The 16,040-nt window shown below is 38.0% G+C and overlaps 1 protein-coding gene across 1 annotated transcript in view; it reads right to left on the bottom strand.

The window, feature by feature from the left end:
• GNAQ (guanine nucleotide binding protein (G protein), q polypeptide) overlaps positions 1-16,040 on the bottom strand; it is a 324,241-nt gene that overhangs the window by 81,737 nt on the left and 226,464 nt on the right. The window contains exons 4-5 of the mRNA XM_011954639.1: positions 4,016-4,144; positions 970-1,099 (exon numbers count right to left, since the gene is read on the bottom strand). Of these exons, the coding sequence (XP_011810029.1) occupies positions 970-1,099; positions 4,016-4,144 (259 nt within the window). The remainder of the gene's footprint in view (positions 1-969; positions 1,100-4,015; positions 4,145-16,040) is intronic.

Here is a 16,040-nt window from a genome sequence, read left to right as displayed (position 1 = left end):
AAAAAAAAAAAAAAAAAAAAGCATAATATGCTAGATCCTATTTTAGTCAGCAAATGGGGATCTTTCACTTCCTTCTTTTTTTCTACCCTATTATTAGGATATTTAATATTTATTATTAACCTATCACACTGCAAACTCTGCCTCTAACAGGGTATCAATGGTGTCTTCTCTGTTCCCCCAACACACACACACACATGCACACAACTACAGCTCAGAAGCACGGATTTCTACATCCCTTAATTATCTTCCATAATCAACTGATTCATCGTCAGGTCTTTAACATCCTCAAAATCCACATTTACACCTATTAAGTTTCCCTGTAAATGGGAGGAGATAGCAATACTGAATTCGTTCTCCAGACAGGCATATTAAGGACACTTCTTCAACTGCTCACTGCGTAATAGAGACAAAATTATGCAGCAGCCTAGAGAATTCTATAAGAGCAGAAAGGCCGCCTCACCAAGACATTCCATGGCTCATAATGAACTGATTTAGAGCCCAGCTGCAAAGTCATTCACATTTGCCAAGAGAGATTTTGAGTACTCTTTGGGACACACCCATCACACAAACAATGATTTAAACAAAATGAAAACAAAACAAAACATGATGACTCACTCCAGCACTCCCAGTTCTATCCTGTAGGAGGAAGACTGTAAAATGATCTGATGATTAGCCTAGGATTTCCATGTTATTTTCATTTTTAGAACCTCTGCATAGTGTTAAAAAGTATCAAATAGACTCTAATTAGATTTGAACACACAGACCTGCTCATACATCTGACAGAAGAGCTTGCTACTTTGAGTGTACTATGTGGTAACAGGATTATTTTTGGTTATTTTAAAAGTCCTAAAATCAAATTTCAAGAAAGCAAAGAAGTCAGTTCACCCCATTCCCCATACCCTACTTCCTATCATTTTCTTGTATCAGATAATAAAATGATAATCCATTGCCTGTCTAAAGAACACTTACCTCATTGTCTGACTCCACGAGAACTTGATCATATTCACTAAGCGCTACTAGAAACATGATAGAGGTGACATTTTCAAAGCAGTGTATCCATTTTCTTCTCTCTGACCTTTGGCCCCCTACATCGACCATTCTGCAAGGTTAACAATACTCATATTAATAACATATAAAGTAAAACTAAAAAGTCAACATAAATATAGCACTACTTACAAACTTGGGGAAAATATTCTCTTGAATCACAATGATCATCCAAGTCAATTCAATTAATACTTATTGAATAATTACTAATTTCCTATTACCTAATATTCAAAGTCAAGACATTCTGGGTAAAACATCATGATGGTTTTAAGAAAGTTACCAGTGTGCACGAAAACTGTAACACTGTAAAAAAACATCCTTATCTGTGCCAAGCAAAATCGTACTTTATTTAATGAAGAACTGAAGAGTCCAAAACTGAATGAGTTTTGTGTTAAGCCCTACTGGCAAATACTGAACTTCAGTTTCTTTTCCTATAAAATTGGAAAACAGATCCTCATGTATTTTTTATGGATGCTAGATATGACTACAAGTACACTTAAAATATGTGAGATGCTATATATTTCAATATGGGTGCTATGACGCTTCCACTAAATGCAGATACGACCCCACTCAGCCTTCATTAGCAGAGTAGGCATTCTGGGCAATTTTTTCTTCCCAATATTGATAAGAATTTGGCACAGGTCTAGCCATGTCAGGTCACTTACTGGAAATGAAGTGTGAGTGAATGAAGATACTACAAGGTACAAGACGGAAGCTATCATGTGAACCATTTCAATCATTTGTTTTTAACACATCAATTCTGTGCTGAATTACTGCTCAGAAACCAACACTGACATCAATTAATTTGAGTGACAATGTATGTCTGAAAATATCTAGCAATGCTTGGCACTGAGTCAAAGTTTGTCCAAATTGTTGAATCTGTATCTTGAATGAACTGTACACAATGTTCACAGGAAAAAAATAGTCTCAGAGAATGAGCAGTTTAGGTACAAAAATTTGAAAGTAGGGCTCTTTAAACATTTGTTTAAAATTGCAGTCACTACTGGTGTTTTCCTGCCTCCTGGCATTAACCTAAACTAAGAACTCAAGGATCTTCTAAGTGACTGCTCGTAAGCCTAGTAAGGCACGGGAGACAATCTAAGGGGCAAAACAACGGATCCAGGGAGATCCACGTACTAAGGACATCGAAGTCAAAATTCTAAGATCTTCAGACGTATTAAAATGCTGGCTCTTCCCCAATGCCAAGGCGTGAATAACATGCTACTAATTTACATGAAATCCTCATTCCATGAAACTCTGTCACACTGGGCCCTAAAAGATGCTTCTGATGGTGGTGGAAAATTATACTTCTAAGTCATTACTTTTACTGTAGTGGCAAAAAAATGTACTTCAAAAGCTAGTGTACAGAACATGGAAAAAACAACATGTAATTGTAATTTGGTTTCAGAATCCACTAATTGCGAAGCAGTAAGTAGATGAAAATCCCCATGAAATTTCTAAAAACATTTCGTAACATGGAGGAAGGAAATCTGTGTGTCTCAAATTAAAGATTTCTAAATCTATATACTATAAACTTAAAACTTAAGTAATATAGGATGCTGGAGCTACAAGGAACCCTGGGGATCATCTAATGCAATACAACCATTTTATAGATTAAAAAACTGAGGCTCAGAAACAGTTTCAAAATGCCACCTGCTTTGTGGCAATATCTATTAGAGCAATGCATGGCAGCCAGATTTGACCTGAGGTACAGAGGCCGATTAGAAGAAAACAGTGTCACGGCAAGGAATGAAGGTGGGCCTGCTAATCAGAATCACTTGGCAGAGTGACACAGGAGATAATAACTTCTACTTCATAACCAATATTGCACACATCCATCTTCAACAGGGTGCGCGCTCCTAGAAAATCAACTCTCCACACTCCAAGACACATTCTCATTTCTCAAAGCACCATGTAGTTTGTATTCTAACTAAAAGTAGAACTGAGTGATTGTGTAATAAGAGACTGAATGAAAGTACATCAGTATTGTTTATTTTTTCTCATCCTAAAAACAAAACAACAGAATGCTTCTGTTGAAGTATTATCCAGACAGAAAAGCAGCAGTGAGAGATGAGGTAATAAATTTCATTCTATTTTGCTAGGTAAACGTAGACTAGGTTAATTAACCCATTTTCAAAATCATGTATTTCAAAATTTTTTAAGCAACATATTTTATGAACACAAAATATCACATATTATTCTTGCTACTGAAAAATTTTGCATTGGTACCAGAGGACCCGGGGAAAACACCAGCATGAAAACTTCTGACACTATATAATTTGTGCTTGACAGCACCATAAGATCATTCATAGCTTACATAATTCTAAAAACATATCCATTGTCCTTACAGTTAAAATGATTGCCCAAGAAATTACAGTTAAGACCAATGGTTTATTAACCGATTTTACTCAACCACAAGCAAAACTAAGATTTTTACTGATTTCTTACTGATTTAAATTGAAATGCCAAATGTTCCAGGACAGTACACCTTTCTCCTTTTTTTTTTTTTTTTGATATGGAGTCTCGCTTTGTAACCCAGGTTGGAGTGCAGTGGTGCAATCTCGTCTCATTGCCTCCTGGGTTCAAGTGATTCTCTCACCTCAGCCTCCCAAGCAGCTGGGATTACAGGCGCCCGCCAGCACGCCCAGCTAATTTTTATATTTTTAGTAGAGAAGGAGTTTCACCATGTTGGCCTGGCTGGTCTCAAACTCCTGACCTCAGGTGATCCACCCACCTTGTCCTCTCAAAGGGCTGGGATTACAGGCGTAAGCCACTGTGCCTGGCCTCCAGTACATCTTTCTATTGTTTCCTCCTTCAGGGATATGTCATTTTATTTGTGTAACTAATGATAATAATTGGTAAAAAGGCTATCTTGTTTTAAAGCCTACACGATTCCAGTATTTATAGAGTTTACCAAATGTACTCAAGGCATAAAAAGCTGGGAAATAGGTTTTATGGACTCAATTACTACCTGAAAATGACACTTTGTAAGTCAAAGGGGTATTCGATGATCCCTGTGGTGGGGACTCGAACTCTAAGCACATCTTGTTGCGTAGGCAGGTAGGCAGGGTCAGCTACGCGGTCCAAGTCATTAAGATAGCTAGAGGAGGGAAGACACAATGAGAATGTCAGTGACACCATCACACCAAAGCTGTCTACGGAAAGGGAAGGACAAAAATGAGCCCTAACAGAGAAGTAAAGAAGAGAAAGAAAAATATCAGAAAGTGGTAGAGGAGTCTGTGGAAAAGAAAGATAAAGTCAACCTTCCATTACTGGAAGGTTATCCATCTATGGATTACATACACACCATAGTTCTCATTTATTCTCTTATTATCAATTAGAACTCATACTTCCCAGAGGCAGGGGATGGGAGAAAAAGAAATTCAAATTAGTTTCCTATTCTCTACTTGTTTAGTAGGCTTGGTTGCCAAAGCGTTTAAAACAGTTTTCAAGATAACAGAGTTGCACATGAGGTCAGAATGCCTTTTTTTTTTTTTTTTTTTTTTTTTTCAGAACGTCAGAGTCTTACTGGAATGAATTTCATTGTTCCCCTAAAAGAAGACAGCAGGCTACAGTGTCCTAAATTCTGTCCAGAGCCTAAGTCATTCATGATTAATGTGAAGTCATGACATTTCTAATTACTGCAGTAATAATGTGTCTTAAGGTCAGATATTCCCGATGTTTGGAGTCACCACACCTTAACTTTACATTTATCTGGTTATATGATATTTGATACTTTTCCCTTCCCTTAAAGATTTTTTTTCTTTTGAAATAACTTTAGACTCACAAGAAGTTGCAAAAATATTACAGAGCATTTCCCTGTACCCTTTACCCAGCTTCCCCAAACAATAACATCTTACATAACCATAATACATTATCAAAACCAGGAAAATGACACTGATACAATACTATTAACAAAACTACAATGGATGAAATAAAAATTTCATATGCTATATATTGTATATGTGTATACAGTCATCCCTCAGTATCTGTGAGCGACTGGATCCAGGACCTCCTGCACATACCAAAATCCCTGGATGCTCAAGTCCTCCATATCAAATGGAACAGTATCTGCATATAATATGTGCATATGCATAGTCCTCTCCTGTACTTTAAATCACCTCTAGGTTACTTAAAATGTAAATGCTATGTGAATAGTTGTTATACTGTAGTGTGTAGAGAACAATGATGGGGAAAAGTCCGTACGTGTTCAGTAAAGATACAATATTTTTCTGAATATTTTTGATCCATAGGTTGTTGAGTTCACAAATGCAGAACCCACAGATACAGAGGGCTGACTGTATTATGGGGGGTATCTATTTCTATGAGATTTTATATGTAGAGATTTGTGTAATACCACCACAATCAGGACACAGAATTGTTCTATCACTACCTGTGTTACCCCTGGCAGTCATACATATGTTCTTCATCAGTGTAATTTTGCCATGTCAAGAATCTTTTATTCCATTCACCCCTGGCAGTCACATATATGTTCTTCATCAGTGTAATTCTGCCATGTCAAGAATCTTTTATTCCATTCATGTTTCATTTTCTCAAAGTGTAAAAAATAATCTGAAATGTTGAGAATGACATAATTTGATAGAATTGAGTGGTATCTTCATGATTTCAAAGAGTAACTGTGTTCTCCTTTGTCCTGGAAAGGATGGGGCACAGACGTGGTTTCAAAACACACAACTACAAAGTATATGCACAAAGTAACTAACTTATGAACCAGATTAAAGAAAAGGTGGGACCCTTAATAGAAAGGGAATGGGTTAGATCTTCAACTCTTGATACCCACAAACAAGAAGTGAGTTCTGAGATACATAACAAGGAATGCCTTGTGCATAGCATGTCATAATCGAGCAATAACAAATACTCAGTGGACATGACCTACTCAGGGTAGGGACTCTGACTTACCCATCTTTATTTCTGCCTTAGTACCTAAAATAATTCCAGGTAAATGGTACTTAATGAATACGTGTTGGATGGATTGATGGATTTCCTATGCTGAGATTTAGTTTTAGCATTATTTAAATAGCATTCTTACTAGTGGTATTTCTGTATGAATGATACCCTTAAATTTGAAACTGAATGTAAAAAAAAAGTTGAATCCACAAGATTCATGGAATCTTAAAGTAGGAGGATTAAATCTGACTTTAACAAAGAGTTAAGTCTGACTTTAACAAAGAAATAAAATTACTGCCTCTTTGGAGGTGTGTTATCAATTATTTAAGACAAAAAAGTATCAGCCCAGAAATTCCTACTGCAAATCAATTAATTAGTATTCCAGGGCCCTTTTACCTGATACACTGATGATTCTCTAACTGGCAATCAGCTCTCTATGGAGTAACAGAACCAGTCTGATATCTCCAACTATTACAAAACTGGTTGGAAGACAAATAGACGGAGGCTGGGAGAATACTGGTGTGAAAGACAGAAAGGAAATGTAAAAATGAACCAGACCCAGAATTTTAGTAAATATCTTGCCATGATCATGGAGTCCTCTGATAGAGTTAACGAGCACATGCTCCAGGAAGTGATCTGTATTTCACTCTACTGATAAACCAGCTCATTACATCATAAACAAAAAATCTGAGCGCTACTCTGTATGGATGGAGTTTTCTAATTTATCAGCTTCTTGATTTGAAAAACCTGAATGTACACTTTGAAATCTACAAGTTCACCGTTTAACTATTGTATACAAAAATTTATTTCAGAGGAATAAAATGACTTGAAATTTCCACTGGCAAGGCTGCTCAGAAATATATTGCCTGATAAACCATCTCTACTCGCTTAGTGCCATACACAGAGGTCAGAACAGAGGGCTGTTAATTCTTGTAATGGAAGGTGCTGTGCTGTTCCTGAGGTAAAGGGAAAGTGTGGTTTTCTGAAGATAAACCTAACAGATTACTCATTGCCGCTCCATACTAAAGCACAGATGAGTGTTAGCACAGGAGAATTTAAGGAACTAGTACATGAAGTGGGAAATTACCTGTCACACTGCTTGGATAAGTTGGAATCAGGCATATACCTGCCACTAGAAAACTTTCCACTTAAAGGCGTTAGAGGTTACCGTAAAAAAACTGTCAGTGGTATCACTCCTAAGTTCAGGGTACTGAACTGAATATCCAAGACATTCATAGTTGCAAGAATACTTTTTCCTCTTCATCTTTTCAATGTCAGTATAGATCACAAAGAATGACAACAGCATAACAACAACTAACACTGAGCACCTGCTGCCTGCCAGGCTCTGTTCTGTCTGTTCATTGCCCAGGTATCAACACAGATCACAGCAAAGAAACAGCCATTAAAGATGCATCATAAATTTCTGGTTAACTTAAAAGGAAGCTACAGTTTTTGCTTGCCATTCTTTTTGCTTTGCCTCAGTTGAATGACAGAGAGAAAGGCTCACTTTGCTTGGGGTAAAAGAGTTAAATTAATCTATCTTAACAAAAGAAAAGACTAAGAGGAACTGTATGTAGCTCTGCTGGTTGCAACCCACATCATCTAGAACCAAAAACCAAACCAAACAAAAACCCAAAACAAGGCAAAGAAAAACAACAAAACCTCCAACTAAACAAAAGACATACAAACTAGTTTCTCCTAGAGTAAAATCTGGGGAGTTGAGAAGCTACCCAGGATTGAAGATATGTTACAGACAATTTATGAAGCAGGTAAAATTTATAGGCCACGAACCGCATTTCTGGCTGGGCGCAGTGGCTCATACCGGTAATCCTAGCACTTTGGGAGGCCCAGATTACTTGAGGCCAGGAGTTTTTGAGACCAGCGAGGCCAACATGGTGAAACCCCATCTCTATTAAAAATATAAAAATTAGCCGGGTGTGGTGATGCATGCCTGAAATCCCAGCTACATGGGAGGCTTAGGCATGAGAATCGCTTGAAGCCAGGAGGCAGAGGTTGCAGTGAGCCACCACTGTACCACTGCACTCCAGCCTGGGCAACAGAGTGAGGCTGTCTCAAAAAAACAAAAACAAAAACAAAAAAACAAAAAAAACCCCGCATTTTTCATTGCCAAGAAGGGACCAAAGAGCTGCTGCCCACATAACCTCCAATCCCATGCAACTCCCCTCACTCTGGGCTCACAGGACTCAGCACTCTCTATATCTCACATTTGCTGGAGAAAAAAGGCACTTTGTTCCCCTAGAACTAGAGTTCTAGCAAGGTAAGAGTAGAACATCCTCATTTGATGGTCCTCGTCACATACTGAGAAAAGGTAATAGAATAATCTCTTAACTGAATTGTACTTTCCATTGAAGCATTTTCTATTCTGAAAAAAAAAAATCTGGTGGAATATGAGGGATGGGTTCTTGTTAAATTATTCCATTCGTTCAACCTTAAAAAAAAAAACAACAAAAAACCAAGGTCTGAACAAATTTATACTGTAGAGTAAATTCAGAGAGTTAATTATAGCCATAATTTGTTTTGTAGGAATGATTCTGAGTGGCTGTCAAGGTCATTCTCAAGGGTGTTGCCATGGTGCCAGGCACAGGTACATTTCCAAGGCAATGTATGTGTAACAAGTATCTGGCAGTGACTCTCTCCTGATGTCAGGGAGAGGAACCTCCCATGTTTTACATAAGGTTTGTTAAGTATCTAGAGACAAGCTATTCATGTTAGAAAATGGGAGATTTAGCTTCTTAAACCTACCGTACTCCAATCCCTCCATGGGGATTTAATGACTTTTCACTGTGCTGAAATATTATAAATTATGAATTTATAATTTTATTTAAAAAAATAAACCCCGAACTCAATATTCTTCCACATGTTTGCCCAGTTAGCTATGGCCCTCACACTCGGTGGTGAGGACCCACAAGTGCCTTTGTCCACGGCTGTATCAACAACACTTAGCCAAGGGCCTGGAGCACTGCAGGTGCTCAGCATGGACCCAAATTAAAACTATTTTATGGGAAGTGCTGTAGCGGTTAGAAAGGCAAAAACACAGGAGAGAGGAGGTTGTTAGCTATCCATCCTTACAAAATTACTTCTCTTGGCTATTACTGGCCTGCATGATGTAATAACCAAGTTCTGAATAAAAATGTCTCTTGACAAAGACAATAGAGAAAGAAAAAGCATTATTTAACTTCATTTAGTAGATTTGCTTCCTGCTATTCTTTAGGTCCTGGCTAGAGAATGACACAATGTATATGTCCATTTTATATCTGTTTCAAGCTTTCAGGCCTTAGCATTCTGTCTAATACAGTGCAAACTGAGGAGATGGGACTTTATCAACAAGACATTTCTGACACTATCTTCTAGATGGAAAAAATAGGTTTTTGATGGTTTTCAATGAAAAGTGAAGGAACAAAGACACTTGTGTATTAATGTTTCAATGATTCCTTTCTGACCATAAGCAAAATGCAGAGTCATCTGGAATTAAACAACATATTTTGGCAATGACATTATGGTAGATGCTACAGATAGAAAGATTTATTGGATATGATCCTTACCTGCAAGGAGTTTATCAACTTGTGGGGAAATAAGGGTTACATAAAAATAAGAATGGTGAGATTTACAGAGATGAAATGAACCTTTGTATATTTTGGATACAGTCACTTTCTGGCAAACTGTTCAAACAATCTCTAGTCCTTGATGATGATAATCCTCAAAACATTCTTTTGTGTAGTATGGCTGCACTGCATGAAAGACTTAACAGAAATCATGCCCATTAGTTCATACCTTGTAACAGATAAATTATTCCCATGTTGAACTTCAGGATAATCTCTGGCTGAAGAAAACTAAATTCACAAACAGGACATAATCCACTACTTTAAATGATTAAAATATATGACAGAAGCTTCAACTTCTCTAAAATAATATGCCCAAATCAATAGTATATATAACACTTTCTCTCTTGTATATGTTTTAAAAAAAGATTCCACTTGTTCCTTAATTTTAACATTATCAATAACAGTTTTGAGTTGACCTTCAAATTAATTTATGCTCCCATTTGACATGAATGAAAACTGATTTTAAAAAGCATCCATTTTAAAATTAAAAAGAACCCCCCACCAACCTATGACTGGAAGAGTAACTGAAAATCTAGACGAAGAATAGCACAGAAATTAAAAATTCAAGTGCTTTGTTTTCTCTTAAATGAAGGAAACAAAAAATTAAAATTTAGAGATATGAGCTGGCAGGTAAAACATATCACATTACAGCTAGGGTTAATAAATTTTATAAGCCAGGTGTGGTAGCGTTTGCCTACAGTCCCAGGTAGTTGGGAGGCTGTGAGGCAGAGAGATTGCTTAAACCCAGGAGTTTCAGGGTGTAACCACTGCACTCCAGCTTGGGCAACATAGTAAGACCCTGACTCTAAATACATATATTAAAGTTAGAGGCATACAACCCTCAGTAATTACACCGAAAGGCAAAAGGTACCTGTGGGTAGTTAAGTATGAACAGAAATCTCTGAAATGTCACACAAATCAGACCAGACACAATAAGATAAATGAAATAGCATCTTGGGGCATTCAATGTAGCATGACATGGGGTGTGTGTTGGAGGCTGGGGAGCAGTTTAACCCCCATGTAAGGGCCTCCCATGGAGAGGCTGCATTTATAACAAATTTGCAGTTCACACCAAATACTAAGATTGAGTCATGGCACAGAAAATGATTCTGGGTAGGTCTTCACATTTTTAATTATTGAAAAGAAGGTTAGAAAAATGAGGTCGACTTCATTTAAAAAAATTAAGAAGACCTCATTGTGAGAGGAACAGTCTTTGGGGAGTTGAAAGCTAGATCATGCCATGAGATGGTATCTGGCACTGTCAAAAGCACTGGAAGCTAAAGAGAAATCAGAAACACACAGTTACCGTGCAGTTGCTATATGACCACAAAGGTCCAAAGGAAAAAAGTGAAAAAAAAAATTGTAAAGTGACCTGCAAAAACAAATGAACAAGTAACAGTTTTGCAAAACTCCTATCCTGAGGGGACAGTCAAGGAGAGATTTTGGTTGCATGACCTACTCTAGTCCCTTCCTCATCTGGCAAATCCTGTGGCAGATGGGAGCCTGGCTGGTAGTCTGGTTAGGATGGTTAGCGGCAGAAGATTGCTTACTCCACAAACACTTCCATCTCCTAAAAAGCTCATTTTGCAGAGAACGATTCAACTTTCCTTTTTCCTTTTTGATACCTGGCATACACGTTAGAGTTCAAAGATGTGCAGCATTTATTAATAGGCATTCTGTTCATAAGTTGTTTACTTTTTTTCTTTTTTTGAGACGGAGTCTCGCTCTGTCGCCCAGGCTGCAGTGCAGTGGCGCGATCTCGGCTCACTGCAACCTCTGTCTCCTGGGTTCAAGTGATTCTCCTGCCTCAGCCTCCCGAGTAGCTGGGATTACATGTAAGCACCACCATGCCTGGCTAATTTTTGTGTTTTTAGTAGAGATGGGGTTTCACCTTGTTGGTCAGGCTGGTCTCGAACTCCTGACCTCGTCATCCGCCCACCTCGGCCTCCCAAAGTGCTGGGATTACAGGCATGAGCCACCGCGCCCGGCCAAGCAGTTTGCTTTTAATACAAAGTTGCAGGTTCAAAACAAAGATCACTCGGTGGTATCAGGTGGGTTATAATCCTACCGTTTTTGAAAGCTGTTCAAGGGAGACCATTCTGGAGGATAAAAGAGAAGTCTTCGAGATTATGCATTTCAATTTCCCTCTACCAAAGAACTAACCCAATCTAGAAAAATAAGATTTTTAAAACTAAATTAAATATCTCCTAAAAAGATTCCATCACTGTATTTGGTAAATAGTTTCATTATCTTATGAATCTGAAAGTCTGATGTAAAGAGAACACTAGTGCCAAATAGGGAAAGGGCCAGACATCTAAGTGTCTGCCAGACAGATGCCAGGGCCAGGGCTGGGCTCACAGCAATAGATTCTCAGGTGTAGTGCTCAAAAAAATAAATCAACTTTGTAATTGAAAACGAAAACAAAACAATAGCAATGAGAGAGAAAGAGAGAAAAGAAAGAGGGAAGTCTTTTTCAATTTGCCTATTTGGCTTTGTTAATTTATTCACCTTTTATATATGACAACTGTCAAAGCTACTGATTAATTTTGATACAATTCTAAAACATATCAAGAAATAGCTGAAGATTACTTTTTAATTCTGGTCTGCCTGCCTTGAAATTGGGTGGTGATGCTTAATTCTGTTAATTTACACATATTTATTGGGAATCTGTTATACATTAAACTCTAATGGAGTGTGTTAGATGGAGGGAGACTGGCACAGAGAACTGGTACAAAATATGTTAAAATACCTTCTTTGCCTTTAGGGATTTCAGTCTACCTGTGAAGCAAAGAGAGCACCGATGAATCAATTAAGAAACAATTAAGTGCCAAATTGTGAGCTGCTAATGATGACTGCAACAGGAAGGGAGAGATGATTATGAACTGTAGTCACTGGAGAATAGTGTGCAGTAGAGGTGGGGGAAGGGGTGGGGGATGGGTTGCTCTGTGCAGGCAGAATGGGATTTGAACAGGCAGAAAAGGAGAGATGAGAAGAAATTAGGAAAGGTACAGAATTCCCTTTTTCCTCTATCATTCATTCAACAACTTTTATGGAAAGTCTACAATAAGCTAGGCCCTATGCTTAGGCTGAGCGTGAACTACAAAGGAAAAAAGACACAAATCATGTCCTCAAGGAGATTATAGTCTGGCAATGAAGATAAACGTGTTGTAAATAACCATACTACAATGCAGATGTAATGTGGGTCAAAAGAGAAGTTCCAGTGATTGCAGCCAAGAGCAATGAGCAATAGGTCATACTGATTTAAGTGGGTCTCCCGTGGTCATGTCAGTTATGTCACCTTAATTTGGATATTGGTTCTGTGAGATGAGAGCTTTCGTTTTGACAAGGATGATCAGGTCTGGAGAGCTGGTCATGCTAACATGAGTTAGTGTAAACTAATTATAAATCAAAATTCAATTCATTATTTTAAACTGAAAAGACTTTAATCTGGTAATGAACTCAAGAGTACCAGAGTCAGCAAGGCTTCTTGGGAAGTGGGGAGTCAAAAGAGGTGCTGAATGACCTTATGGGTTACATGAAGACGGCAAGATTCTTTGGTTCCCCTGTGACTGGAAGTGGGATGGGGTTGTCTTCTAGTCATGTGCATGTTCTATTAGCCCTCTTACAAAAGACTGTCACTCCTATCTCTGCTTCAACTGATTGCTAAATCCTATGAAACCCTCTCATCAGCTGCAACATACCACCATACCATACCAGACACTACGAGTCAAGCACGTATGACACATAATCCTTGCACTCAGAAGCCAAATCAACTCAATGAACATTTCTGGTCATTCATGCCATTTTTAGTGCTAGACATGCTTTGTGTGGCATTTAGTGGTACTTCCAGGAAATATGATCTAGAACTTTCTGGTGCTCACTTCCTACCAAATGTCTCATTGTGCAAAGCAGTATTTCTAGAGGACTGCTGAAGGAATGCAGGCCATCGCTTCACTCAGTACTCTAAAAGATATCTCTGGGTTAATTCAGAGCATCAGAGTCTTAAACTAGGTTTTATCTAAAGGGCATAAGCAGAATGCTACTGCATTTTAATAGTAATTCTTCACCTCTAAGAGGGGTTTGAATTTGTGTGTGTGTGAGAATGAAAATACTTTTGGACCATATGATCTCTGTTACAACTATCTGACTCTCCCGTTGGATCCAAGGCAGCTATACACAATTCATAAACAAATGAGCATGGCTATGTTCCAACCAAACTTTATTTATGAAAATAGGCAGCAGGCCAAATTTGGCCTGCAGGTTCGCTAATCCCTGTTCTACTAGGCACATCATCAACCTTATTAAAGACTGTGGAAAGGCCTACAAAGAAGAGGCCTAACTACTCAAAGTCCAAACAAACGTCCCGCTACAATGTGAGCAAACAGCAAACTTGCCCACATCCACTCTGCCCTTTAGGCAGAGTGAACAAATGATAAACTGGGGCTAATCCCAGTCCTTTTTCCTGTTCCTTCTCTGTAATAAAGGTTAGAGGAGAGTTAAGCATATCTAAGCCTTATCTTTTTATCTCTAAGAGCATTCTGAGAAGGGAATAATAAAGACCACATCTTAGAATCATCAGCATTCACTGAGGAACACAAATGCAGGGCTTTTTGTTTGTTGTTTTACTAAAGATTGGAAAATGTGGCCCACTAGATAACAAAACATGAAGAGAATTAAATATGTCACTCAAGTGAAAAGAATGACACTTTTGTTATTATTGTCACTCTAAAAAAGAGCAAACATATGCAAGGTCAATGCCCTCTTCTGACCTGGCTAAATGTAGCATTTTTAGTAATTTAATCATGTAGAGAATAATTTCTCTGTTCATTACATTTCCAGGTAAATTTTAAGGTGTCAGGTTTTCATTTGACTGCATAGGATAATGACTTCTCAGATAAAGGGAGTCTACTGCAGCAGAATCAAAGGACTTCAGAATTTAGGAGGAGAATTTAAGGATTACATATCACATGTAATCCATGTCTGAGGAAAGTGAGGCTTAGTCAATGCCCCCAAGGTAGTGAGTAGCAGAGGGAATTCCAGCTGGACCTTGACCTAATATTCACACCATACAATGGTCTTATCTGCCTTCAAAAGCCTGGAGTAGGCTTAAACTTTTTCAAAAAAACTGTCAGAGGAAAGTGTGGATGGATACAACGGCCAAACCAATGTACCCTGGACTACAACTGTTTGACTCATCAGTCAGCAACTTTTTAGCAAGGTACTTCCTCTTCAAGAAGGACTGGCCCTAAGTCAGGTGGATGTGTGTTACCCTATCCTTGAAATGCCTTTTGTTAAATTCAACATGGCACATAATATACTGGTGCAAGTTCATAATCAGACTCAAGAAATGTAAGCATGCGTTTAGAAGGTGAAACTCCAATGTTGACTTATGCCAAAAAGCCAATCTACTCATGTTCTTTATGGGCTCCAGATCACGTGGAAATTTCAAGAAGGTGTCTGATCTACCCAACTCCCTGGAGGGGAATTCGGTGAAGTAAGATTAGAAATTATTTGGTCTCTTAAGGCAAACACAGCTATAGTAGATTAGCCAAAGCCTGCATATGAGGCTTTTTCTCACTATATGCCAATGTGATTGAGACTTGTGTCCTCTGGTTAATGTCAGGGAGATTTTGGTAGTGTAGGCAGTGACCTCATTTGACCTGATGTCTCAGTATATTAAAGTAGGTGGTGAAATCTAGAGGGAAAAAAGTGAACCTACAACCATCTGTTTTTTGTGCTCTTTAATCATTTTCAGAGCCTTCAGGCTTTTTATCAATAACAAACAAGTTAATAAAGTAATCTATAAAACTCCCTAGGATCTTAGAATGCTTTTTATTCTTTCATTAAATAGAATTGGAAGAATTCACCAAATTAAGGCCAATTGCAAATGTATCCACAACTGCTTATCCATTATCTGGAATTTCCCATCTCCTTGGTTCTATCATTGCTGCCTGTCCTTTGAGTCATCTGATTACTTACTATGATAGGCAAGTTGGCTAATCAAAGTAGAAGGGAAGCTCAAATCATTTTATTGTGTCCTTCTCACTGGTTCCAGTAAAAAGTGATTAGCTGGATTTTGGGGAAGAGGGGTTGAGAGATAAAGACTGTAGGTTAAAACAAAGAAATAACATTCCTGAATTATCTGTGACTTAGAACATCTCCCATGTTAGTATGATAACTGTTGCTTATCTAAACATGGCTAACTTTTCATAATGATAACCAAAAAGCTGTTGGGTTTGTTTTCCAGTCAATTTTATATAATTTTCCTTCTTGACTTTATAAATATGAAACTATCTGTAGACAATATTGATAAAGATTAATAATTTGTTCTTCATGGTAAGTGATTTATAAAACACCTAATCATAGGTATTTATCTACTGATTCATCTGTCTACCTATCCATCTATCTTATCTAAAAACTGTCAATCGGCCGGGCGCGGTGGATCAAGCCTGTAATCCCAGCACT

Source organism: Colobus angolensis, unplaced genomic scaffold, assembly GCF_000951035.1.
Source record: "Colobus angolensis palliatus isolate OR3802 unplaced genomic scaffold, Cang.pa_1.0 Scaffold388, whole genome shotgun sequence".
NCBI lineage: Eukaryota > Metazoa > Chordata > Mammalia > Primates > Cercopithecidae > Colobus > Colobus angolensis.
The sequence above is the reverse complement of the archived record's forward strand: the minus strand, read 5'-3'. Positions and strand labels throughout refer to the sequence as shown.